The following is a 27,303-nucleotide window of genomic DNA, read 5'->3' on the forward strand; positions in this document are numbered from 1 at the left end:
ATTAAGAGCAGAAAAATATATCTGCAATGCTTGAAAATACAGTCTACGAATGCGAGCCTCATTATTGTTAAATACATCGCATGTTGCAATTCACGTGTAGGAAGAAGGCATTAGACGTATAGAACTTGGATATTTCCCTTTTAATCAGCTCGTTAACAACAAGAACGTGGTCAACATGGCGAAATTTAGAAAGAAGACGGACCAAATAAACAAAGGGAATCACAGTTTTAACCCAGGTTAGTAGTTTAATCAGTCATTTCGGGTCACAAGTGACAAATATACCACCTTCGACGCAGTCCTCATGGACGTACGCATCTGTTACTGATACTATTGTATTGAAATACGTACACCCATGCTGGACATTCAGTCTCTTTCCCTGTGTAGAATATATTCCGATTGACGAGAATATAGAACAGTTGACCTACTGTATAATATGTACACATATAGCACACAAGCTAGAGAGTCCTTCCTACCTCCATGAATAGGGTTAGTTTTTTCCCCTCCCCCTTCGATTGCTAATAGTAATAACATTAGTAAAACAACTGTACTGTGATGGTACATGTATATACATATGTTAGAATATTATACTATCCAGTGAAGAGCAGCTACTTCATTAATGATACTGTTTTCTGTCATTGCAGATAGAGCTAGAGCAGCCAAAGGAAAAGGTGGTGTCAATATGAGAGATAAAAGTACTATTAATCGTCTAAAAATGTACAGAGGTGGCAAACCAGTCAGGTAAGTTTAGTATGTGATAGACTGACAAATTGCCAAAATAAATACAAATATCATGATTATAAATATTTGGGTCACCATGTAACGTAATTCCTAATTTACCACGTACAAGCCATTTAGAACAAAAAATATGGAATATATACTCTGCCAGTCTGGTCGTTCTATGTCATAGAATTATGTTATTCTCCGATATTTTTCTTCATTCAGCTGGAAAATATTCGTGGCCTAAGGGGTTATCACTACTCATCTATCAACTGACAAAGACCCCTTAGGTCACTCATATTTTCCTTGGCTGAATGAAGAAAAATATTGGGAAGTAACATCTAATAGACTATAGTATTGTGCAGTGTACTGTATGTTCATACTTCTGATTTACCTTAGCCTTTTTTAGGCGCTTACAGTATACCCAAGAATGTGACCTGCAATATTTATTTCATGCGACCATTCACTAGTCAGTATTGTCTTGTAACAAGACCTCAGTCAGATCTTCGCCTAGAAGGTTGCCAAACAAGCCAAGGGTGACAGTACATCTGGTGAGCAGCTCCCTAGACAGTATTAATATTGTGTGGATTGTATGTAATTAAGACAGTCTTGTATTACTATTGTGTCTTTCAGGAATAGAGATGGTAGAATAGTGAAAGCCGCAGCATTTCAGGGATGGGTTCCATGTGGTACAGTGTCAAGAGTTGAACCTAACAGACGATGGTTTGGTAAGTGGTATAGTGGTAACTGCTTTTGTTCCCAATAAACTTATTTTTGCTGTTACATAAAGTATTATGAGTTGAACCTAACGGACGATGGTTTGGTAAGTGTTATAATGGTAACTGTTTGTGTTCCCTATTAACTTATTTTAGCTGTTATAGTGTTTAACTGTTAGATAAAGTACCGTTTATGAGTTGAACCTAAGTGTTATAGTGGTAACTGTGTGTGTTTCCTGTAAAGCTTATTTTAGCTGTTAGATACAGCTTTACCCCACTCGGCACACATACTTCAACTGCCCCCCTCATTATAAGGTTATGTTAGTATCTGTTCAATCAACACAGTTTGTTAGGTTTTGCAATGATAGTGTGTAACTGTTAGCATTACTTGAGGTATAGAGGTAAAGTCATTAGAATTGAACCTAACAGACAATAAGATGGTCTGTATGATTTACATCAAGATAACTACATCTTTGTATTTACTGAATACTTTCATTTATCATCCCAAATTCATTTCCAATGTTTGTATTTCAGGGAATACTAGAGTGGTAGGTCAATCATCTCTACAGACATTTCAAGAAGAAATGGGTAAAGTGATGAAAGATCCATACCAGGTAGTGATGAGACAAACCAAACTACCAATCACATTGCTGCAGGAAAAAGCCAAGGTATATTAATTATAATCCATTGAGCTCAGTTAGATTTACTATAATCCATTGAGCTAAGTTAGATTTACTATAATCCACTGTGGTAAGATAGATTAACTATAAGCTATTGAAACTCAGAGTAGATTGATGATAGTCCAGTGATCCAAAGTAGATTAACTATTGTTCAATGAGCTAAGGTAGATATACGAAATCCCTGTATGGTTTTACTGCAACTTATGTGTCCATTTTCAGCATGCTAGAGTTCATCTTCTGGATACTGAAAGTTTTGAAACTACATTTGGCAAGAAGAAACAGAGGAAACGACCAAATTTAAAAGTCGCTGATATGGAGGTACGTGTACATATTAGCCCAAGGATTATTCTGATGATACCTTGCGATTTCAAACCCCTCATGCTGGCTACAAGTCCAATTATTTCAAACCACTAATGCTGGCTTCAAGTCCAATTATTTCAAACCACTAATGCTGGCTACAAGTCAAATTATTTCAAACCACTACTGCTGGCTACAAGTTCAATTATTTCAAACCACTACTGCTGGCTACAAGTCCAATTATTTCAAACCACTAATGCTGGCTTCAAGTCTAATTATTTCAAACCACTAATGCTGGCTACAAGTCCAATTATTTCAAACCACTAATGCTGGCTTCAAGTCCATTTATTTCAAACCACTAATGCTGGCTTCAAGTCCAATTATTTCAAACCACTAATGCTGGCTTCAAGTCTAATTATTTCAAACCACTAATGCTGGCTACAAGTCCAATTATTTCAAACCACTAATGCTGGCTTCAAGTCCAATTATTTCAAACCACTAATGCTGGCTACAAGTCCAATTATTTCAAACCACTAATGCTGGCTACAAGTCCAATTATTTCAAACCACTAATGCTGGCTACAAGTCCAATTATTTCAAACCACTAATGCTGGCTACAAGTCCAATTATTTCAAACCACTAATGCTGGCTTCAAGTCCAATTATTTCAAACCACTAATGCTGGCTACAAGTCCAATTATTTCAAACCACTAATGCTGGCTACAAGTCCAATTATTTCAAACCACTAATGCTGGCATTTTCATAAACTTTAAAATTAATTATTATGGTAATAAATCATACATAACAACAAATATTGAAATTTCGTAAACTGACGAACCACTAATGGTTTATATATTTATAGAGCCTTGTAAAGACAGCAGAAGAATCTGGTGATAAATATGATGAAGAAAAAGACAGAGATTTAGAGAGAGAAGATGAAGGAATCCGAGATGAAGCTAAGGAACCCATCTTTAATAAAGGAACATCTTCAAGGATATGGGGAGAACTGTACAAGGTAATTTTTTTTCTTGTGATTGTTCTTATTAAACTTTGAAGCCTTAACAATTAAAGAAAAATGCTTGCTACATATTTATTTTGAATAGCTTTTGATAAATACATATGTCACTGGTAGTGCAAAGGAAATTTTCATTTTTCTGTACACTTTAAAATTTCACCAGTTTTGAATGTCTGTGATATGTAAAAGTATTTTCAACTGGTAATTTTTTGTGATGTAAAGTATTCATTGCTGCTCCGAAAAACAGGGTAAAAAGAGAAAGAGAACGAAAAGGACAGGACTGTTTGGATTTTTAGAAAGTACAAGAAATAGTTGACTCTATCATTTCCACGTGATGAAAACTCATCTCTTGTACATGATCTTGTATACCCACTGTCCTGTTCACTGATTGGTTCTTTCTTTCATGATCACATGATTGTCACATGTTTCAATTGAACCAATGATTGTGTTTCAGGTGATTGATTCCTCAGATGTTGTAATCCAAGTGTTGGATGCCAGAGATCCCCAAGGTACAAGATGCAGACATATTGAACAGTTCATGACTAGAGAAAAGAAATACAAACATCTTATATTTGTACTGAATAAAGTAGATTTGGTACCCACATGGGTTACAGTAAGTATTATGTGCATTTTTTTACCCAAAGTTCTGTGCATTTGTTTGAAGGTGCTGATAATACCAGTCATAATGTTCTAATGTGAAGTCTTTCCAATGCATTAGGGATGAGATCAATAGTTCAGCGTAGGATAAAAACAAAAATTCTTTTAGTTGGGTGGGGGTGGGGGGTTTTAACCATTTTAGTTCTCATCCTAAAAATAGAATTTTAAGTGAAATCTATTTTGTACCCCTAAATACAAATATTTCTTTTTAAAAATGTCAAATTGAGAAATGGAAGAAATTTTGCTATAGTAAATGCATTGCACTAAAGTACATTAAAGTGGCCATATGGACAAAGATAGGGTATTGATTTTGGATTTTTAATTTATAAAATATTTTTATCATGACTTCCTACTTGAAAGATCAATGTGAAACGACATAGACCAAGTCATTGTTTATAACTCAATAAATTGCAACATATTAATAAATGTGTAAAATGTTTGTTATTGAATGTACAATAAAAAACTTTTTAGACGTTTCTTAGCTTTTTGCAATGTATTGAGTTACAAACAAGGACTTGGTCTATGTTGTCTTACAAATTAAGTTTGAGAATTTACAAAATTTTACAAAATCAGTTAAATAGTACATAGAGCTGTCAATGCTTTGTACAGAAATGGAACTTCAGTAAAAAGTGTGTAATTAAAATTGTACCAACCTTACTGAAAATGGCCAGGTTAATATTAATTGTATGATTCAACAAAAAAAATATGTTTGTCGTTTAAAAAAATGCTTTCAATAGAGAAAACCATAACAGTTGAGATGTAAAATGAAATTACTACTATAGGAAATAGATAAAATTATATATCCTAAACTTGGGTTCTTCAGAGTTGTTTGGATGATTTCACATCACATAATTTTGTTCATAGTCTGTAATCCAACATTAGTAGATAAAAAAAAATCTCTAATACTCTCCAAAATAACATTTTTTTTAGGTACTCTATGAGGTCTCTGAGTGTGTAATATATCATCTAGTATAATGAGTATAACTAATGTCTATAACTAAGAAAATTATCACATGATTTTGAAATTAATTTCCCCTCACTTTCTGTTTCAACAGCAAAGATGGGTGGCTATACTATCACAAGAGTTCCCTACCTTAGCAGTACATGCTAGTGTTACAAATCCATTTGGTAAAGGTGCCCTGATACAGCTACTTAGACAGTTTGCAAAGGTAGGTATTTTTAAATGCACAAATTATTCTTACTACCAAACCATAGTGGCTATATATTTTACACAAATTATTCTAACGGCCAAACCAGAGTGGCTATATATTTTCAATTAGGAATAGTAGCATCGTTGACACTATTCACACAGCAGCTAGACAATAACAGCATTTTCAGCACTAATCACCCAGCGGCTGGATGTAGGATATGAGAGATTGAACGGAATATATCGTAAGTGCCTTAAACAGGCTAAGCTGCTGGGCAAATATCAAAATATTACAGGTTTTAGAGTTCTCTTCAATGACATGAAATTTGCACAATGTGTACAATGTGTCAGCCAGTGTTCTCGGAGAGTTTGTTTCCAAAGCTATGTTTTATTGATGTAGTTACTAATGGATATACAATGTTATGTCTGGTGGTGCAAATATTTTTCTTTTCAAGAAGGTGTGAAGGAACAGCAATCTAAAGAGTTTGCTCTTATGGAAGTTTACATCTGATGTTATTAGTTTTGTAAAGGAACTGTCTTGTTTTGACTTTTACTAGGTACTATGTCTCTCAAGGTCATGAGTGTGATGACCGTATCCCATAATTCATAGCATGATTAGACCCCTTCGCTGATACAAGTGTATTAGGCATTCACCCAACTATTCACAGTCACTCAGGTCACTTTCACACAAAAGAAGACACTTGTGTTTTAAAAAGCATTTATTCAATAGTGAAAAAGTCCTAGAGACTGGAGCAGGTGTCCCCGGTGTTCTCAATCTGGTGAAAATAGAACAATAGCTGTATGAGCTTAGGCATTCACCTGACTATTTGCAATCATTTGCGTTACTATTTCACACAAACAAACACACTAAGTCTTGTTTGTTTTTTTAAAAAAGTCATTTTATTTATGAATGAAAAAAGTCTTGAGACTTAAGAAAGTGTCCTGGTGTTCTCAATCTGGTAAAGCTAGAATAATAATTAATATGAAATTTGTCTTTTCCTTTCCTTTCCAGTTACATCAAGACAAGCGACAGATAAGCGTTGGTTTTATTGGCTATCCGAATGTTGGTAAGAGTTCTATTATTAACACATTGAGGAAGAAACGAGTATGTAAAGTTGCACCGATCGCCGGGGAAACCAAAGTCTGGCAGTACATCACTTTAATGAGGAGGATATTTCTTATAGACTGTCCTGGTGTAGTCTATCCAACTGGTGAAACTGAAACTGAACTAGTTTTAAAAGGAGTGGTGAGTACTGTAAAGCCATAACAGCGTCGCCATGGGCACAAAAATGGCCGACTTTAGGTTCAAGTTCTGTTCCTGTAGTATTTATGCTCTACATGTATAACGCCAAAATACAAATGATGTCAAATTTGTTCATGAATTTGCAATCTTTAGACATTCAAAGACATCTTGTACAAAAAAAAGGAGTTGCATAATTTGTGGGGAAAGAAAAATAGAGTGAATACAAGATCTCTGTGATGATGCTGTGTATGGCAGTTTGAATTCCCCACATTTAGGTTGATCACCCACCGTACCCTTTTTACATACCCTGTTGTGTGTTTGGTATGTCTGAAGTGTTTCTATCTCAGTCGTTTGAAACTTCAAAGGCTCTGTTTGGATCAGAATTAAGATGTAAGTGAAAAGAATTGTTTGGCAGAGATATGTAAAATGTTGGTGCAGAACAAATTAGTTCTGTCCATGGTTGTCACACACAAGAGCTATATAACGTTGATACGGAACTAATTTAATTCTGTCCATGGTTGTCACACACAAGAGCTATATAACGTTGATACGGAACTAATTTAATTCTGTCCATGGTTGTCACACACAAGAGCTATATAACGTTGATACGGAACTAATTTAATTCTGTGCATGGTTGTCACACACAAGAGCTATAAAACGTTGGTACGAAACAAATTTAATTCTGTACATGGTTGTCACACACAAGAGCTATAAAACATTGGTACGGAACAAATTTAATTCCATGCATGGTTGTCACACACAAGAGCTAAATAAAACGTTGGTACGGAACAAATTTAGTTCTGTCTAAGGTTGTCACACACAAGAGCTATAAAACGTTGGTACGGAACAAATTTAATTCTGTGCATGGTTGTCATACACAAGAGCTATGTAAAAAGTTGGTACGGAACAAATTTAATTCTGTTCATATTTGTCACACAATAAGCCAAAAATGTTTGTCATCTTGGTAGATCAAATAACGTACACAGGTTATAACGTGGTTCAAAAATGTTTAAACATTCAGCTTTGAATTACTTTTTGTAATCCTTGCTACTCCACTGATAAGAGATAACACTATTGCAAGAACCTTGGATTGAAACCCTGACCTATAACTTAGAAATTAAGAAAACCTAGTGTAGGGTTACAGGATTAAAATGTAGATTTAAAAAACAGTTGTCTTACAGAGATATAGAAACAGTTGCCATAGAAACAGTTGCCAAACAGAAGAAAACCCATAATTCTTGTGGCTCCAGTGATCAGATTGTACTAACCGTGCAGATTGTACTAATCGCATCAGTGCAATACAGCTGTATCTGCTATTTATTGTATAGCAGATATTACCTTATTGCACGGATTCGTAGTGTGAGAACCTGGATTGAATTATGGGCCTTTAAGTTACATAGATTGTCACTGAAAGATACAATTTCCAGTACTATTTTCTTCTAGTAAGCAATCAATAATAAATTCATATTTTTTTATTTCAAAATCAAGGAAGTCAGAAATTTCTGAGCATTTCAGAGATTAAATTAAGTATGTTCATATTTCAATTTATAATTCTATTATTCTCATGGGAGTTTTTGATATTTCAAATAAAATGCATTTTACTATTCCTTATATATCAGGGTTTGACCTTCACCAAATCTTAAATCATCCTTGATTTTTTGCATCATAGGTTAGAGTTGAAAACATCAAAAACCCTGAGGATTATATTGGTGCTGTTCTTGAGAGAGTCAAACCTGAATATATTCAGAGAACTTACAGGATTGCAGAGTGGACAGACCCAGAAGATTTCTTAGACAAGATGGCACGTAGAACTGGAAAGTTACTCAAGGTAATTCAAGTAGAAGATAAAGGGGATTATGCACGAGCCATTCAGAACAAAAAATATGGAATGCTGTATATACTCTACATCATGAGAATACACATCTAATGCATGTCTACACCACTGGTTCTACTGTGATCAAAATATGAGTCAAAACGTTCAAAATTGCCATTACTTTGCCCGATTTTTCTTTGATATCACTGGCACTGGTATAATTATGTTATTCTCCACTATATTTCTTCATTCAGCTGGAAAATACTCTTGACCTAAGGGTTGTCAGTATGAGTCTAGCAACTCATAGTGACAAGGCCCCTTAGGTCACTCGTATTTTCCTTGGCTGAATGAAGAAACATAGTAGGGAATAACATCTAAGTATTGACCTTCCTAGTGCCAGTAATGTGTTGGTTGTATTTCTGAATGACAGATTTGTGTACTTTTATTTATTTATTTATTTATTTATTTATTTATTTATAAAATGACATCTTTTGTACAATTTTTGTCTTGATAATTGTGTTTCTCCATATTTGATTGTTATTTGACATGAAGTACATCAAATAACTGATTCATTGAAATTTTATTTGTGTAGGGGGCAGAACCTGATGTCAGCACAGTAGCCAAGATGGTCCTCAATGATTGGCAGAGAGGAAAAATACCCTTCTTTGTAAAACCACCAAATATGGACATTCAGGTAATCTCATTTGCATAAGTGACCAAATATAGGAATATAATTATTTTGTTGTAACTGCCCATGTGATTGACAGATAGGAAAAGTTCCTCTTTTTGATGCCACCAAAGGAGGACATCCAAATACTGTCATTTGCATAATTGTGAAAATTGGTATATTTGGTATCTTCATTTCCATATTTGGTATGATCTTCATTTTCAAATATTGGAAAAAAGATGAGTAGTTTTCAATCTATATATGGTGAGTGCAAGCAATAACGAGTATGTATTATAATACAAATAACGATGTTAGAACTTTAGGATAATGTCAGTGTTATTTAATTTTGTAGGATGAGAAAAAGAAGATTGTTAAGAACTCAGACAAAGAAATTGTAACAGAAAAATCAGAAAAAGATGAGCAAATGCAAACAGAGGAAAATAATGAAGAGAAAAGTGTAAAAGACACAGAGAAAGTTGGTGTTGTACAGGATCTTAGAAAAATCCATGTCGAGCCGGAATTCATTGAAGATGATATCGAAGATCTGGTACCCATAGAAACAACAGAAGAAGACCTTGAAAATGAGGAGGAAGAGGAGGAGGAAGATGATGAAGTAGTGATGGAGTGTCATAGCAACCAATTGAAAGGAAAGAAGACAAAAAAGAAATCGGATTTAATTGTAGAAGGAGACAATTTATCTCAAGGTGTCAACACCTTTTTAGGTGGAAAGCGAACCAACAAACAGAGACTTGCTGGACTTGAAATAAAAGCGTGGAGTAGGACTAATAGTGAAAAAGAGAGAAAAGAGAAGACAAAAACCGAAGTTAAGAAACAGCAACCAAGAAGTAAAAAGATTAAATCCAAAGGTAGTTAGATGTTTTTCCCCAATGTTTTCTTCATTCAGCCGAGGAAAATAGAGTGATCTAAGGTAACCTTAGGTTTTGAGTATTTGAACGAAGAAAAATATTAGAGAATAACATAATTATACCAGTGCCAATAATATGAAAGAAAAATCAGGATAAGTAATGGCAATTTTGAATGTTTTGACTCATATTTCGAACACGGCAAAACCAGTGATGTAGACACACGTTGTCATGACATAGACACATGTTGTTGTGACATAGAATGACCGGAGTATATATTCATTATTTTTGCTGTACGCATGGTATAATCATGGTTATACTTCCATGGTATAATGTATGATATTCAGGAATTCGGCATTGGCGTGTATTGCAGTTGCACACACTTGCAGTGCTATGATTTCATTTTGTCAGTACATGATAACAATGGTGGCTGTAACTGAACTATTTGTGTTGTTGTACTCACGAAGGCATGTATGGTCATCCAATGAGACGTCCAAATGGACTCAACAAAATTTAAATCAAAAGGTTTCAAAAATTCTTACTTCATTTTGTCCAATTAAGGAAGCATCATCAAGGTCAGCAAAAACAGCCACAATTTCTCAGTACCTGAAATAGAATATTACTGCGTAGACAGTTCATAAAAATAAGAAGCAATTTCTTGATCAACACCATAACTTCCACTCCACATGTTTCACGTGCATTATGAGAATGTGTCGACCTTTTTGTTATATTTTTACTCTCTAGCATGAGGTGAAAAGCTATTGCAGGTACCGAGAATTAGTTCACTGTCTCTGTCACTTTCTCTATCTCTTTATCAGTATTTCACCATCTATCTCTTTCTCTTGCTCCCTCCTATCTCTCCAAAATAAATTCTCCATCCACTACATTTCCTCTGTTGCACCCCCCCCCCCTTTCCTTTTTCTTGTAATGCTCATCATTTAAATTCTTGCCATTATATCAGATACACCAGATGATATAGAGGTAGAATATGCAAATAGCAGTGAAGCAACAAATAGTCAACCAATCAGAGAAGGTGACAGTGACCATGACAACAGTGGTGATACTGCAGAGCATCAACCACAGGATGGAGATTTGGTAGATGATGGTGAATTTGAAGTGAAAGAAACAGAACATGTTACCATGGTAGAAATGACGCCAACATCCAAGAGGAAAGAAAAGAATTTCTCCAAAAAAAGGAAAAGATACTTTGAAGAGGATGAATATGAAGAGGAACCTCAACCCTCCAAAAAGGTGAGAAATTGTTTATACATGTAGTAATCATAGTAATTCATAAAAAAAGCTCCCCGTAAACGAACACTCACCCAGGATATTTACCTGTAAACCATGGTGAAAATGGTAGTGGTCACACCCCTACAATCAACTTAATGTAAATATGGTAAACACATTAATATACTAGCCAGAAACCCAGTACTCTATGTCATGTTAGCTATACATTGTAAACAACTTATCAACATTTCAGTAGTAAATACAGAACATTAAACAGTATTTATGTTGACATGTAAGTAGCCAAATCATGAAAGTGCCGAAAAGTCTGTAATTTCTACCTTTAGTACACTTGTATTGATTACTGATATAAATTTATAGGAAAAGTGCAGATTTCCTGCAAGGGTTTATGGGAACATCTCTGGTGGTGACATCACATTTACTTCGATGATGACAATGGAGTTGCTACAATTACACTAAGTGTGGTGTCTCTGATAGCAATTAATCCACATGTGATAGCACGTTCAATTACCTCATTCATTTTTTTTTTTTTGGGGGGGAGACGTAATTTCACATTATCGCTGCCGTTTTAGCATTGTTTACCTTGCAATGTTTAGTTTACCTTTTAACCACGTATAGAGTATTGTAAAGAGCACTGAGATGCAGTGTAGTGTGCTTTTTAAGAAACTAAATTATTATTATTATTATTATTCAGTGTTTTACACTATCTTGATTACAGAGAGATTATATCTACATAACCAGGGCAGTGCTATCACAGACTTGTGTGATCTACCACACGCAACAACAATAGATTTTTTGTTTATCTTTCTTTGCAAATAGCTTGATTTCTTTTGTGTTACCATAATAAAATTCCTTTTTTATTTCACCATTCAGGAACTCGGGAAAGAACATCTTACTTTGCCAATAGCATAATTTCTATTGTATTAATTCCTTATCACCATTCAGGAACTACATCTTACTTTGCCAATAACATGATTTCTATAGTATTAATTCCTTTTCTATTACATCACTCAGGAACTCAGGAAAGAACACAAAAAGAAGATGAAACAGAAGAGTGGACAGCGGTATTACGACAAAGTAAACGTAAAAAACAAAAATTACAAGAAAAACGTCTAGTCCAATCAAAAGTCTTATCGATATATGTAACATTTGAAGTGAAAGAATTGTTGTGGATTTACACTAAAGTGAGGATTGGGTATTTATTTTTTGATTTTTTAATTTATAAAACAATTTTATCATGGCTTCCTACTTGAAAAATCAATGTGAAACAACATATGATAAGTCCTTGTTTGTAATTTAATTTTGTGCAGAAGATTGGTAGATATTTTAAATCTTTGTTACTGTACGCATTTATTTTTATAGCTTTTTGCAAATGTATTGAGTTACAAACACAGATTTGGTCAATGGTGTTTCACATTTATTTTTCAAATAGGAAGCCTTGGTGAAATAGTTTCATAAATTAAATATCCAAAATAAATACCCAATATTCATCCATATGGCCACTTTAAGAATTGTATTAAAAAGAGATGAAAAAATATCTGAGGCAATTGTAGACTTCAGTCAAAACAATACTGAATTCACAGTGGACATTGATATCCAAACCTATTATTTTATTCACCCTTCTAAATATTGAACATATATAAAAATTGTACTGCATCAAACTATCACAGCTGCATCCAAAGACACAACCAATCAAAGTATATCATTCAGAGAGAGAAACAACCTATCAGACTAAAGATATCTTTCCACAGAGAGAGAAACAGCCAATCAAATTAAAGATATCATTCAGAGAGAGAAACAACCTATCAGACTAAAGATATCTTTCCGAGAGAGAGAGAGAGAGAGAGAGAGAGAGAGAGAGAGAGAGAGAGAGAGAGAGAGAGAGAGAGAGAGAGAGAGAGAGAGAGAGAGAGAGAGAGAGAGAGAGAGAGAGAGAGAGAGAGAGAGAGAGAGAGAGAGAGAGAGAGAGAGAGAGAGAGAGAGAGAGAGAGAGAGAGAGAAGTAGCCTATCAGATTTAAGATGTCATTCAGAGAAGGTATTCTTACATCTTGTAGTAATGCATTTGTATGTAATACACAAATCAATGCAGATCCGTATTCAGTTATGTTCAGTATTATGACTCGTGTTTTATTATTCAAATATTAATACTAAAATATGTAGTGCCACACCTCTTTCATTATATACCTGTACAAAAGAGAACAACAAAAATGAAATCCATCTGTTCTAATCATATAAGTGTAATTCAGATACAACCAATGATAGCTGTAACGTTACAACAAGAATAAGCTTTGGTTTGAAGGTATCATTAAGATTTCTGAATTTTCTGAATCAAAAAATAAATAAAATTCTCATAGTGATACCATTCACTGCAGTATGTGATTTCTTGTCTTGGCATGTATGTTGGTAATAGCGCATGGAATGTGTATGTGTCTGTTATGTAACTGCAATCCCTGTTTTGGTGTGATTGCTTGTGTATAAATATTATTTATTATTATTGTGTGTATGCAATGTATTGAGTTACAAACACAGACTTGGTCAATGTTGTTTCACATTTATTTTCCAAGTAGGAAGCCATGATAACATTGTTTTGTAAATTAAAAATCCAAAATAAATACCCAATACTCATCCATATGGCCACTTTAAGAATTGTAAAAGAGATGAAAAATATCTGAAGCAATTGTAGACTTCAGTCAAAACAATACTGACTTCACAGTGGACATTGATATCCAAACCTATTAGTTTATTCACCCTTCAAAATATTGAACGTATATAAAAATTGTACTGCATCAAACTATCACAGCTGCATCCACATTTATTTTTCAAATTAAATTCAATATTTTTTGACAAAGTCAAAAACCGCTGGACGGATTCCCTTGGTATTGGTGGGGCCATTACTTTTGGTGTGTAGATGAAACGTTTTTTTTTTTTTCAAATGAAAATGATCACATTGGAGATGTACGTTTTGGGTCCAAAAATGTGACTTTTGGTAAAAACTTAAACACCAAGACAACGGTTCCTGGGTGTCCTGTGCTCCTCCGAGTTATACTGAATGGGTACGATACGACTATCACCCGAGCTATGTATTTCAATTTTCAAAACAAACCCGTAACAATCGAGTCTAGTTTTGTTTATCCGTCTGTCTACGATATGAGTCGATGTATCTGATACGCAGTGATGAACCAATACATATTGAAAGTTATTTTTAATCGAAAGACTTGGCCATTTTCAGATGCCAACATGAGCAATGCGTCAGACAATCAAACGCGAAAGACACCACAACTAACTAATTTAAAGAAAACACTTTACATGGAAATAGTAACGTGTTGATTCCATCGTGGTTTAGAAAGTGACCATGCTACTCGCAGGCATTTGTTTCCCAAGTTATGTCTCAGAATATTTCTATCAGAATACAATAAAATGTCGATAATATCGTTAATATTGACGTATTTAGCCAACTATATATGAAAGGGGTAAAATTACACTTGTTTCTGTGATCGTGCAGGTTCACTCACCGCGAAAGCAGACATCTACTGATCCGACTAATGGTAGTACACGGACGTGTACTAGTACCATTAGTCGGATCAGTAGATGTTTACTCTCACGGCAAATTGATTTGGCCAAATAGTGAGTTTGTTCTAGCAAGCTACTAATTAATGCAAAGCTGATAAACTCAGATAAGACATTGATATCAGGTAGGAAATAGAAAAAAAACAGTGAGAGGAAACAGTATTTAAAACTTTATTTGAAATATACAAAAAATAATATTAGAAATCCGGAAAATCGCGAGTACAAAATTGATTATGTGTCCTTTACCCTATGATTAGACAAGAAAGACTGTTGTTTGGCAGGGCTATAGTAAGGTTATCATAAAAGAAAATAAGGACTCGAGTGATAAGGCCTTAAGGTAACACTAATGTGAGAATCTTAGATTGGATCTTTTCATATAATAATAATTACTTCATTCGTCATGTAAAACATGAAAGTTCCTTTGCACGGACAGGTTATACATAGCCACATAGATTATCATTACTCAAGTAAGAAAATATAATGTCCATCAAGGCTTATTTCAGTAGTCTGAGTGAGGGCGCTTCTTTATCCACTCTGCAATCTTCGGTAGTGCTTCCACACGTTCTTTCAGAGCTTTGAGTTTAGGGAAGTCATCCAAAACGTTATCGGCAGAGAACTTTCTCATTAAGTCAATACGGTCAACGAAAGTCAGGTCAGCCATTGTTAACTGTTGAATGAAATAGAATACATTAAGACAAGAAATTGCTTTACCATATGCCTGATGAGTATCTCAATGAAGGTATTGCAAGTCTAGAAATAAAGTTGTTACCAGGAGCACTACACTACACTACACTACACTGCACTGCATTGCTCTACACTGCACTACACTACACTACACTGGCACCATTATGTTTACGTCTTGTAATATTTGTAATATTTACTTTAAAGGAAGGTATGTATGTATGTATGTATGTATGTATGTATGTATGTATGTATGTATGTATGTATGTATGTATGTATGTATGTATGTATATGTATGTATGTGTGTGTATGTGTATGTGTGTGTGTGTGTGTGTCACACAGTCACTTACCGATTCCCCAACAAAATAACCATCACCTCCATTATTAGCTTCGAGTTGATTTTGTATAAGTTTCAATCCATTGGGAAGAGTTTTAGTCTTAAAGTTATCAAACCAAGCTGCCTAGTAATAAAACAACACAACGCTATATCTTAAACAAAGTTAGGACTGTCACATATATATCTTGAAACAATAGTTACTGCATTGTTTAAACAAAAGGGTATACAGGAATGAAGCTCATAACGTTCTTTGTTTCCCAGAATGCTTCACTCCAGTGTAAAGCAGGTTTCTTGTATACCCGATTTGATGTATTTAGTATAGATAGCACGTTATAAGGTTGATGGAAATGGATTTTCTATGTCCGCTAGGCATAAAGAAATGCAGGAAGGGTAAAAACCAACTTCGTCTATGCTCCCCTTTAACAAAAATACTGACCAGTATTTGAAAAAACTTGACAATCATAATATATTCGATTCACCTAATAAAGCAATAAATCACCTGATAGAAAGGGAATACATTATGTTCTAAAAGCATTGTACACAACATTCTACCAGTGTGTCATCGATCATGGAATATTTACCTTTCGATCTTCATCTTTTTCATACCAATTATTAAATACCAAAGGTGAGTAGAGATCATCCACCGCTGTGACAATCATATCAACTTTGGCCTTTTGAAGATTATTTTGACCTGCAAAGCCTGGTGATGATGAAAATATATTTCATTATTCACCGTTTGAAATTACATAAATATCTAGTTCAACCTTGACATGAGGATGAAGTTTACGTCCATTGTCGTAAAACAATAAGCCTTTTTACGGCACCGTCCGATACTCTTTACGATACCTTTCGAGACTAGTACTCGTTGCGTCAGCGACACGGGAAGTGCTCTGATTTGTGATGTAATATAACGTCTATGATGGGCAGAGATCAAAACTATCGATAGTTGAATGATGATATTGAAATTACAGCTAAAACAGGCAGCGTTCCCCAGTAGACTATTATGTAACATATATACATTTACGATCCAAATCGATATTTACGATCCAAGTCGATCATTTTTACCTGGACAGAGAACAACACTTTTACTGCCGAACACAACATCATGACTAACGTATAACTATGACAATCACGTTATCACGTTAAATCACGTTAAATCAGGTTAAATCACTTTTACTGCTGAACACAACATCATGGCTCTTTGTGGGATGCTTCAAAAGCTGAAAAAGTTAACCAAATTCTCTTCAATCCCAATCCAGCAAAAATAGCGCCAATGGCATTGTAGCACAACTGTAAAGTTTGTGATGATTTAAAAAAAAAGTTAATCCACATGCCAATCCATCCTTGTTGTTGTTGTTGTTGTTGTTGTTGTTGTTGTTGTTGTTGTTGTTGTTACCAATGCAATATTGATCACCATCTTAGTGTTATGTAGGTATGTGCAGTGTCTTAGTTATTACTGGGTAACTATACAACAATTGCAGGAGTTTATATAGAAACGCCTGTGATCAGAATGTCGCTTTATCAGTGGTGGACAATGAAAATTGTCTTTGAGGGTGCCGAAGAACGTCTACTACTAATATCACTACCAAACTGATAAACACTGATACAAAAATGTCTCCCACACAAACTTTACATTAATCTGACTTACCAAATTCATTGGCTAGATATCTACTTATAGCATACGTCTGTGCTATCACCTCATCATCTACCTTCAGTATTGGCATTTGACCGAACAGAAACTCTACAGAAGAAAAACAAAAGAAATGGCACAACTGTCATATTCTGTAGCCCAATTATGTACATCACTTTAATTCTTGACCTGCACAATAAAGTCTGAATGATTGCCATTTTTGTCTTAAAGATTTAGAATGTGAATTGGTAAGTTGAACTTTTGGGGTCTTGTATGTCTTCGACAAAGCCTTGTTCAATACAGATGGGATTATACTTGTTATTGCTTTTACAGCTAAAACGGTGTTGGCTTCTTGATGTTTCACTCATCCAACATGACATTTAATACACACCCCAGATAACCTCTAAATGCAAAATAAACTATAGGTGTCGTGCACAGTGTAGTCCAGTCAGTCTAGCGGAAATTTAGGCCGAACCAGGACATAATAGCAACAGAATTAATTTTTAGCGTATCTTGCTCTAAGAGATACTGAAAACAGCCAGTTTATTCGTTACTGGTTAGTTTGCCTCCACGGTTTCCCTACTTCTGTTATTCTTTCCCATTCCATGTAGTTAAACATCTTTGCTTATCCCGCCACTTTCTTGAATCCCCGTTTTGACCCCACTGGAAACAAGTCTTTGACTTTGTGGGTTATCCAAGTAATTCAACAATTTGTACTAGTTTTTATTTTTATATCTGTTCTGTCGATATTGTTGTTTTACTGAAATAAACTAAACTAATAAATTGCAAGTTATATTTCGCAGTGTTGGAATTAGCAGATTCGGTCATAGACCTGCAGGTGTGACCTATTTTCAAGTAGTATGTATGTGAGCTGTACAATTATAAAGTTAACTTGCCGTAGTTGAGCCCGATAACGATGAGTTCAGGAAGCTTACCAATCACGGGTTAAACTTTTAAGATGTCCATGAAAGAGTTGTAAAAATCAAGACTAATGATTGTTGGCATTTGTGAACATGAAAGGACCTACAGGCTACACCTAAAGTGTACCGTATTACAGTAGCTTACGCAAGGTCACCGGTAACGCCTAAAACTTACAAAGTTGAACTAGTACCTGAGCTACAGTGAACGTTTGACATGCTTAGATATTCCCAGTATGTCGTACAGAAGGATGCGGGGCGATATGATAGAAGTATGGAAGTATCTTCATGGTAAATACTCTGCGAACCAGCATTTTCCAATGCGAAACACATAGTGCCACGAGAGGCCACCCACTGAAACTTCGGAAGTCTTTGTGTCAGAAGTCAACTCGCGCCAACTTTTTTCCAAACCGGATCATCAATGCATGGAATAAACTGCCAACAAAAATTGTTACAGCGAATACTATCAACTCTTTCAAAAACACTCTAGACAGTCACTGGGCTGAATACAAATACATCATTAACATAAACTTGGATAGTGTTTGATTTATATACATGTTACTATTCGTGGAACTTTGGACTATGGACTGTTGAACATTTGATTTTTTTTACCTTTGATCGGCTCATAGGCTTTTAGCCTTCAAAGCTGTACATAATATGAATGAATATGAATAGTACGCGTATACTACCTTTATGTTCCCGATCAGCTTCTTTAAGACTTGGCCAATCATCAAATTTCACTCGTACATCTTCGTAATCAACTCCGGCTGCCGCAAATGTTAGTCGGCAAAGCTCAGCACGGCCACGAAATTCAAAATAAACGAGTGCGTATTTAGGCATGATATGTTTCCTGTTAACTTGTAAGCACAGATCTGAACACCGTTGTGAAGTGCCCCTCAATAAGGTCAGCGTGACGTGTCCAATACAGTGGTCAGGGACAATAGACTCTATCAAATGGAGCGGCCCCTTTCGAATGTAAATATATGACGATATAATATAACCCTCTTCCCGTTTCCCGTTCGGAATTAAATAATTGCAAACACGGACTGCATAATCCAATGTGGTTTCACATTATCTTTTAAAGGGCAAAACGTCGTAACGTTGTAGCCAGATCAAAGATTTTTTGTAGACTTTGGGGTGTAGAGAGCCTAGACTCTCTCACAGTCCTCGGAGCTTCGCATAAATTGCTAAAACTTGGGTTATTTTGCATATGTACTGATATCTACTGCATAATTATACTCGAATATCCCTGTACTGTGCGCCCTCATCGATCACATACAGTGGCTAACCATTCGTTGACATGTTAGTGCGATGCTCCGTGTTTAGCCCTCGGGCTTAGCCATATTCCGCGAATACAATCATGCAGTGCAGTACATATTGGTACATACAAATTAAAACAACCCAAGCTTTAGCTATTTATGTTAAGCCCCACGGACTATGAGAGAGTCTATAGCGAGCCGTTTTACATCACTTACATTACGCGCGATTGTCGAGAAATACGAAGTGAAATTTTATATACAACTTGCATAATCAAATAAATTGATATCTAGGTCCGCACCCAAAAATCAGCTTCATCAATGGTTATCACGATTTCAACCCGTTTTTGTACTGCTTATGATGATATCCACAACTTATTAACATGTACAATGTCTAATTATTGGTATTTTAAAAATTTTCGGTGAATATATTGTAGTTGTCTGATCAAAAAATGATACTCTACTTACAACGAGTACAGTTTTAACATGATGACAGATTCAAAATCAAGCTTTCGTTCAAGATTAAAACTTGTCACTACACTATCTACACATAATATTGTCCACTTGTTAACAAATAAAATGTTGTTGTTTTTTAATTAAGTAATTGAGCCATTTTAGTGAATATAACTTTGGTTTTTTGATCAAAAAAGTGCAAGTTGCAGCTCGTGTAGGTTTAAAGGAAGTCGTTTTCTAACACTGGTTAATAGTATACATGGTACATCTGATAGCACAGTAGAGATTTTCTCGACATTTGATACGTGACCGCGGCATGTACTATTAGAAAGTGCGCCCTCACATTTCGATGTGCACACCGTTGAACAAAACACACAGCTAAAGGGGTTATAACTTATATTAGATGTAGGCTTGCGTTTACGAATTAGAAATATTCATAAATATCTTTTTATAATACCTCTTTATCTCTAGTTATCCTCACCGGAGACAGCCAGTCTCATCTGAAGTATGCACTAGATATAGTTTGAGTACACAGAGTAGTAATGTCAATCAATCAATCAATCAATCAATCAATCAATCAATCAATCAATCAATCAATCAATCAATCAATCAATCAATTAATCAATCAATTAATCACGAACGAACGACAGAGTGAGAGTGAGAGAGAGAGAGAGAGAGAGAGAGAGAAAGAGAGAGAGAGAGAGAGAGAGAGAGAGAGAGAGAGAGAGAGAGAGAGAGAGAGAGAGAGAGAGAGAGAGAGAGAGAGAGAGAGAGAGAGAGAGAGAGAGAGAGGGGGGAGAGAAGCGGATTTCCATATAACAAACTAATAACAAACTAATGTAGTTTAAGTACTTTCAAAACCAATATAAGAAACCAGCACCCCACAATGTCCATCTAAACGCCAAGTACCACTTACGTCAGAACATTCCAGTTATTATCCCTGGTGGAAGTCAAGACTACAAGGTACAAGGTAGTGTGTGCCCAGGTTTTTTGGTTTGTAATTTCAACTTGAATTCGTCGTGTCATCAAAATTGAATCGTTTATGTACCCATACACAAACAGAGTTCTGCCAATTCAAAGAACCCAACTGGTATATACATACGTTTTGATGTACAGCCAAAATTAGCCCTACTTAATATACAATCTATCTTCATGACCCTTCATAATCTAAAGTCGTACCGATGAACGCATTTGCTCAGACCTCCAGAGATTTCACTAAATTAAATCTTACCACGCATGCGCCCATCATTCCATTTAAGTCATATCTCATCCGTCATATCACCTATCAGTCTGAGAGCTTATTAACACACCGTGACATCAATCGATAACCATGGAGGTATAAGGGCAGATAACTAAACCCAATTCATGCTATTAAAAAATTCCTTCACTTAACCTTTACCCGGCCTCTCATCTGATTCCTCAAGCCTACATAGGCCACAGGGGCGTGTAATATTTCATAGATTGTTGTTTTCCAGGTCTACAGACTAAATATAACAACCTTTTGATTAATATATATTCCTACATGTAAAGGGAAGAGACTAATATTTCTTAGTAGTATAGAGATTGATACATTTGTAGCAGCAAGATTCGTACGATATTTTCCTAAGAAATCGACATTCTAAGCAATAAGAAAACAACAATCTATGAAATATTACACGCCCCTGTGACATAGGCATGGTACAGTCACGGTACAAAGTATAAAGTTCGTGAAGTTGTTGTGTTGACGGATGGTCACTCACTGGGAAAACCCATTATTTTGGTGTGGGTGTCTTGACCAAATGTACATTGCTGACACATATAACTTATCTTTGTTTATGTCAAGGAATTATGCACATATGCTTGCTTGTGGGTGATATTATAAAAGTCATACAATTTCTTGTACCTTTAATGACCTCTTTCAGAAAATATATTTGACAGAATAATTTGGCTGAGAGTTTTCAGGAGTACCATGCTGGAAACAGCATTCCGTTACCCCCGCTCACGAATGGTGCAGTCTACGAAAAGGTAAACCTAAACGTGCATTCATATTTGTTGACGTATAGCTAGTCAAAGGGGACGGTACATACGTGATTATTTATTTTCAGGAAACACATATCGTTGGAGGAACTATAAAATGGTTGGTGTAATCATTACATGCTATCGGATATAATGAGATTTCTGGAAAGGTGACGTGAACTATTTAAGTTTATCATCTGGGACACCACTACATTGACCGTCAACAGTACTAGTGAGTCCAGAAAAGCTAACATTTAAGACTTTTTATGTTGATCTTGTAATCTCAGCAAACCCTTTCCACGTCGCTGTTCCCACGATACGGACGCTTCGTATTCCTTGACGATTTCTATACAAAACCCTGTGATCACAATCCCAAACTATGCCACGGGGAGAAGAAGTCCGACTAACAAGCTTTGCTTCAATAGTAGCTGATAAAACAGAACCGTCAACCGAATCGACGAGCTATGGGGCAGACACCCTAGACCGGTGTGCGACCAAGGAACCCCCGACAGCCGAACCACAACTCCCCGACGAGAAACCTGGCATTGTATCGTACGATGACAACTTGAACGAAAACGGGGAGACCACTTTGAAGACGAAGAAAACGTGGAAAGAGCAAGAAGCCGAAATGGAAGCAAAGTTAAGCTGGATCAGAGAACAAATAGTAAGTTATAAAGTTATGTATCTAGGACACTATTAAATGGTCTGCAAATAAACCGCTTGACTGGCACGTCATTGACACGTCTGGTCCGCGGCTTGACGGTTACCCCGGAGCTAATTTGGAGTGAAAAACTTAACACAATAGTATATGAGTACAACAAGTTCTCAAAAAACAGATTTACAGGGATGTAAAAATAAATAATGTTTAATAGTGTACTTTTATATTCTCTTGTAGTACATATGACAGCTATCAAGAAGAACGTTTCAGTTATTTTAAAAACTTTACTTTTTTCCTCTTGCCAAGTTTTAAGTTGAAAGAACTATAATATGATTATTTTTCAATAAATTAATCGTAGTTACTTGAGAATTCTCAATTATTTACAATTGAGTACTGATCGATTCTAGTGACTCAATGAAGCTTTTAAAGAGAAATAAAACAATTGACTACGCCATCAAACGACAGTTCTGCCTGTAGTAAGTAATGATTGTGTTTGAGTCAGTGAATACACTCAAATCCAAGTAGATTTTCTTTTACGGCACCGTGCATGTCGTCGTCAACTACGGCCTCTTTTACGGCATCGTCCATATATGCATAGTCAAAAGTTATTTCGATGTGTCAAGGAAGAAATATCTGATTCATCAGCTCAGGTTTGTGAGGGTGTGTGTAGAGTAGTAACATTCTAAAAAAAGGTCTATTTAAATAGTATTCAGTTTGATCTTACTAAAATCCCCAGTAATCTCTTCAGGTCGTATCTGTGTATGGATGACTACAAAAAATATCATTATTGTTTGGCTTATCTCCTGATGTTTTATGTTGGCCATCATTTAAATTTCGCATGACCTTGTCACCTAACCATACATGCGATATCCGTTGTATTTCAATGGACGTACTCTCATTATATATGTATCTGTGGTAAAACATGAAAAGACACTCGTTTGTATGTGTTTGTTGTCAGTTTGTGTGCACACAAAGGTTTTACTGCGATGAAAGCAATGATTGTGGTGTATATGTTGTATTAGATAAAATGATAACATCGAAGTAGTGTCATCGAAGGCATTAATTTGAATGGAAAATTGCTAAATGCTAATTTACATGACATGTAATGTGTAGTTCACACTCTTATACACTGGGACACAAATACACACAGGGTAATGTTACCACCAAGCTTACAAGAATTGACAGACAGACAGACAGACAGACAGACAGACAGACAGACAGACAGACAGACAGACAGACAGACAGACAGACAGGCAGACAGGCAGGCAGGCAGGCAGGCAGGCAGGCAGGTAGACAGACAGACAGACAGACAGACAGACAGACAGACAGACAGACAGACAGACAGACAGACAGACAGACAGACTGGTAGACAGACTGGTAGACAGACAAATGGATATATGGAGACACGATTTTAATAAGTGGATATACGTAGATATATATACAGAGATGCGGTAGATGAGTAAATGGTAGATCGATGAGGATGGGAGAATATGGATCAACAGGCTTACAGACAGACAGACAGACAGACAGACAGACAGACAGACAGACAGACAGACAGACAGACAGACAGACAGACAGACAGACAGACACCACGAAGAGCGACCAGACAGAAACAGAGATAGACAGACCTACAAACGACTACTCGATGTGACAAGAGAGTGTTTGTATATATGCCATGATGCATGTCACCATCGAGTGTTGATCCTTTGACCTCACTATTGTGGTCAGGTGTGTATGACAATCAAGTGGTGTTAACAAATGTTGTCATGATATGCTCTGGATCGACGTCTTTTCTTTTCAGACACATTTTCTTGATTGAATTTACTGACTCGTACACCATATGAATACATGTCTCCTACCACGTAGTCCAGTTACATCTCATCACACGAATTTTAAAACTGTATACACTCAACTTCAAATCATAATATCGTCCAGTACATACTCTCATATAATGTGTGTTTTCACTAGTAAGGCTACATCAATTAAATACTTTGTTTGCCGTCTTTGAATTTCCCCAAAACCTACGAGGCATGCGCAGACGGGGGGGGGGGGGCAGAAAAAAAATGCAATGTTAGCCTGCCATGTAAAAATTCATTTTCTGTTTACCTAAATCTACTACACTGGTGGAATGCGAATGTCAGAGTCCAAAGTTTGATGGTCTTAAACAGCTATTTAGATATATGTGTAGTTATTTTGAAAGTATTTCAACGGTCTTTCCATTTACAATATACGGCCTTCCGTGGAAATTTCGAGCAAAAACTATCGACAAACCGAGCCGCACGTACGCGGACGGCAAACAAAGAATTTAACTGACGGTGTCTAATAAGACAAAAGAAACATCTAAATGGCAATACCTTTCTCTTTTTTTTTCCTTTCAGAAAATTTTAAAACTACAAGACAAATCCCTCATGCGCCAATTTTTGGATCTACGTTCTGTGATCAATAAAATCAAACTGAATCGTGTTGGTTCAGTGACCGATGTTTCTGCTTTGGATTCTAGCTCAAGTGTAAATGGAATCTTGCAGATCAGTGATAATTCACTAGAGAGTGCGGCTTCTCCATCTAGTGTTAGCCTACACGATGACGACCTTCCATCTTACAGACCTCGTACTGTTTCTCTTTCAGAAAAAGGAAAATTCAGCGATGCTCCTAGAGGGCTTGTTACAAAAACCAAGGAATTGTTTTTGTAGAGACATTGTTTGGAATTTCATAACGGTACCAATGCCTTTCGTGCTAGGAAACAGAAACTTGTGAAAAAAACGAAAGATTTTATCAGTACTAACACTAGAGGGTAGGCAACGGATCCTATGCAACGTCGCGGCGTGGAAGACAAATCATTAACGGTGATGCTACGTTTTATTTCTGCAGGATAGGGCATGAAACCGTAACTTTTACATAATAAGCGATACATTTACATATTACAAATAGTATGTGTTTTATTTTGTGATGTCAAAATGCAGATTCTAGACAATTTTTTCATCAAATATCAGTAGCAGATAAAACAAAGCACAACATACAGTACACGGATTTCATTTTTGTCAGGAAACTTAGATTTCGTTTTTTAACAATTTGCTTTGATTCTTCCGTCTCCATTTTTTATCAGTTTATTTATCCTAAATACATATAACAGTTGGTAAAAGGAGAGTCAGAAAATAGCTAGCTTACAGCTAGTCATCTCATCTGGACTGTCATCTAGACTGTAACGTCCTGACGTTCCGTCCTCACCGGCCGGCCGATGTGTGAGGGCGCCCCATCACGGCGTACCTCAGAGACTAACAATTTTACAACGCTGTACATAAACGCTCAAATTCAAATCATAATAATATTGTCTACATATACTGTCATATACAATGTGTGTGTTTTCACTAGTAAGGCTTCCCTCGCATATATATATACAGGAATATTAAGATTTACTGTCGAGTTAATCATCCTAGAGAAACCAATAGGGAACTTGCAATCCAGAGCATGGTCAGACGCAAAGGACTATGGGATTATCTGTGGTTATCGTAATACCTAATCTGGAGCTACCGATAAAATAAACCTCCCACAGTGGTCAGGGTGATTATGAATTGATTATTTATGGTTAAAAACAAAGTAACATTATTGTTTACAATACTATTTGAGTAGGATTTATTATCACATTTCCCATGATGCAACATTCAACATGGCAGGTTTGCAAGTTCCCTATTGCAAAGTCATGCTTTATTCTATTTGTTTGATATTCCATTGTTTCAATTCATTCTCAATCCATCAATTTACTTGCCAGTCACCTAGTGTATTAACTAGTGACTACTAGTATATGGATGAAGATTTGGTATTTATTTTGGATTTTTTAATGTATAAAACAATTTTATCTTGGCTTTCTACTTGAAAAATCAATGTGAAACAACACATACCAAGTCCTTGTTTTGTAACTCAATACATAGCAAAGACTGTAAAATGTGTGTTATTGTACATACACTTTTTTTTTTTTACACATTTTTTTTTTTTTTTTATAGCTTTTTGCAATGTAATGACTAACAAACACAGTCTTGGCATATGTTGTTTCACATTGATTTTTCAAGTAGGAAGCCATGATAAAACTGTTTTATAAAATCAAAAATCAAAAAAAAAAAAAAAAAAAAATCCCAAATCCTCATCCATATGGCCACTGTAAGTAGACCAATCTGCTTAAAATCCGATGTAGATGTCGGCTAATCATTCATTGCTATTTTACTAGTACCTTCATTATTTTGCCTGAATTGACCTTTGTGGTACATGTTTACATTTTTATCCTGATCGCAGAGGAAGCGATCAGGGTAAAAAATGTAAACATGTACTACGAAGGTCAATTCAGGCAAACTAACGAAGGTAAAATAGCAATGAACGATTAGCCAACATCTACCTCGGATTTTAATCAGATTGTAAGTAGATATGCATTGACTCAAAATGAAATTTGACATTTTCAGTGGATAGAGTTGATGAATCTGACACACAACATACTTTGTACAAAACCACATCACGTACAATTTATTGAAAGAGACATTATGCCATTAAATATTTAGTAATAAATAATTCATTTATGTATCGGAGTGCTTGACTGAGGTAGGTTGTCATTCTGTCCTTCTCATTAGAAGCTGCACTAGTTGCAACTGGAAGGTTTTTTTTTAAAACTGTTTCGTTAGATACAATGAATAAATTATAATATCATACACCCTGTACAGTATTGAGTGACCTGTGGGTAAAACATATTTATGTAGTAGTAAACATA

The 27,303-nt window shown here is 35.6% G+C and overlaps 3 protein-coding genes across 3 annotated transcripts; 2 read left to right on the forward strand and 1 right to left on the reverse strand.

Moving 5' to 3' along the window:
• Positions 1-99: 99 nt before the first annotated feature.
• LOC144445480 (uncharacterized) lies at positions 100-12,885 on the forward strand. Its single transcript, XM_078135044.1, has 14 exons — positions 100-236; positions 642-738; positions 1,351-1,445; positions 1,968-2,101; positions 2,333-2,431; positions 3,271-3,423; positions 3,878-4,036; positions 5,136-5,249; positions 6,240-6,473; positions 8,140-8,298; positions 8,876-8,977; positions 9,303-9,816; positions 10,775-11,064; positions 12,073-12,885. Exons 1-14 carry the CDS (start codon positions 176-178, stop codon positions 12,172-12,174), a joined length of 2,313 nt encoding a protein of 770 aa, XP_077991170.1. The 5' UTR covers positions 100-175; the 3' UTR covers positions 12,175-12,885.
• Positions 12,886-14,870: 1,985 nt separating this feature from the next.
• On the reverse strand, positions 14,871-19,037 carry LOC144445728 (hematopoietic prostaglandin D synthase-like). The gene is made up of 5 exons (XM_078135371.1): positions 18,881-19,037; positions 17,293-17,385; positions 16,226-16,344; positions 15,658-15,768; positions 14,871-15,293 (listed from the first exon to the last, which is right to left on the reverse strand). Exons 1-5 carry the CDS (start codon positions 19,029-19,031, stop codon positions 15,126-15,128), a joined length of 642 nt encoding a protein of 213 aa, XP_077991497.1. The 5' UTR covers positions 19,032-19,037; the 3' UTR covers positions 14,871-15,125.
• Positions 19,038-21,969: 2,932 nt separating this feature from the next.
• LOC144445745 (uncharacterized) lies at positions 21,970-26,503 on the forward strand. The gene is made up of 2 exons (XM_078135388.1): positions 21,970-22,559; positions 24,932-26,503. The coding sequence occupies exons 1-2, from the start codon at positions 22,275-22,277 to the stop codon at positions 25,241-25,243; spliced, it is 597 nt and encodes a 198-aa protein (XP_077991514.1). The 5' UTR covers positions 21,970-22,274; the 3' UTR covers positions 25,244-26,503.
• Positions 26,504-27,303: the final 800 nt, after the last annotated feature.

Source organism: Glandiceps talaboti, chromosome 14, assembly GCF_964340395.1.
Source record: "Glandiceps talaboti chromosome 14, keGlaTala1.1, whole genome shotgun sequence".
In the NCBI taxonomy this organism is placed as follows: domain Eukaryota; kingdom Metazoa; phylum Hemichordata; class Enteropneusta; family Spengelidae; genus Glandiceps; species Glandiceps talaboti.

Coding starts and splice junctions, on each gene's coding strand:
- LOC144445480 (XM_078135044.1), top strand. CDS start 176: ATGGCGAAATTTAGAAAGAAGACGGACCAAATAAACAAAGGGAATCAC. Junction 2,102..2,332: donor TGCTGCAGGAAAAAGCCAAG/GTATATTAATTA, acceptor GTCCATTTTCAG/CATGCTAGAGTTCATCTTCT. Junction 5,250..6,239: donor TACTTAGACAGTTTGCAAAG/GTAGGTATTTTT, acceptor TTTCCTTTCCAG/TTACATCAAGACAAGCGACA.
- LOC144445745 (XM_078135388.1), top strand. CDS start 22,275: ATGCCACGGGGAGAAGAAGTCCGACTAACAAGCTTTGCTTCAATAGTA. Junction 22,560..24,931: donor GCTGGATCAGAGAACAAATA/GTAAGTTATAAA, acceptor TTTTCCTTTCAG/AAAATTTTAAAACTACAAGA.
- LOC144445728 (XM_078135371.1), bottom strand. CDS start 19,031: ATGCCTAAATACGCACTCGTTTATTTTGAATTTCGTGGCCGTGCTGAG. Junction 17,386..18,880: donor AGCTGATCGGGAACATAAAG/GTAGTATACGCG, acceptor TTTCTTCTGTAG/AGTTTCTGTTCGGTCAAATG. Junction 15,294..15,657: donor GTTATTTTGTTGGGGAATCG/GTAAGTGACTGT, acceptor TTCATTCAACAG/TTAACAATGGCTGACCTGAC.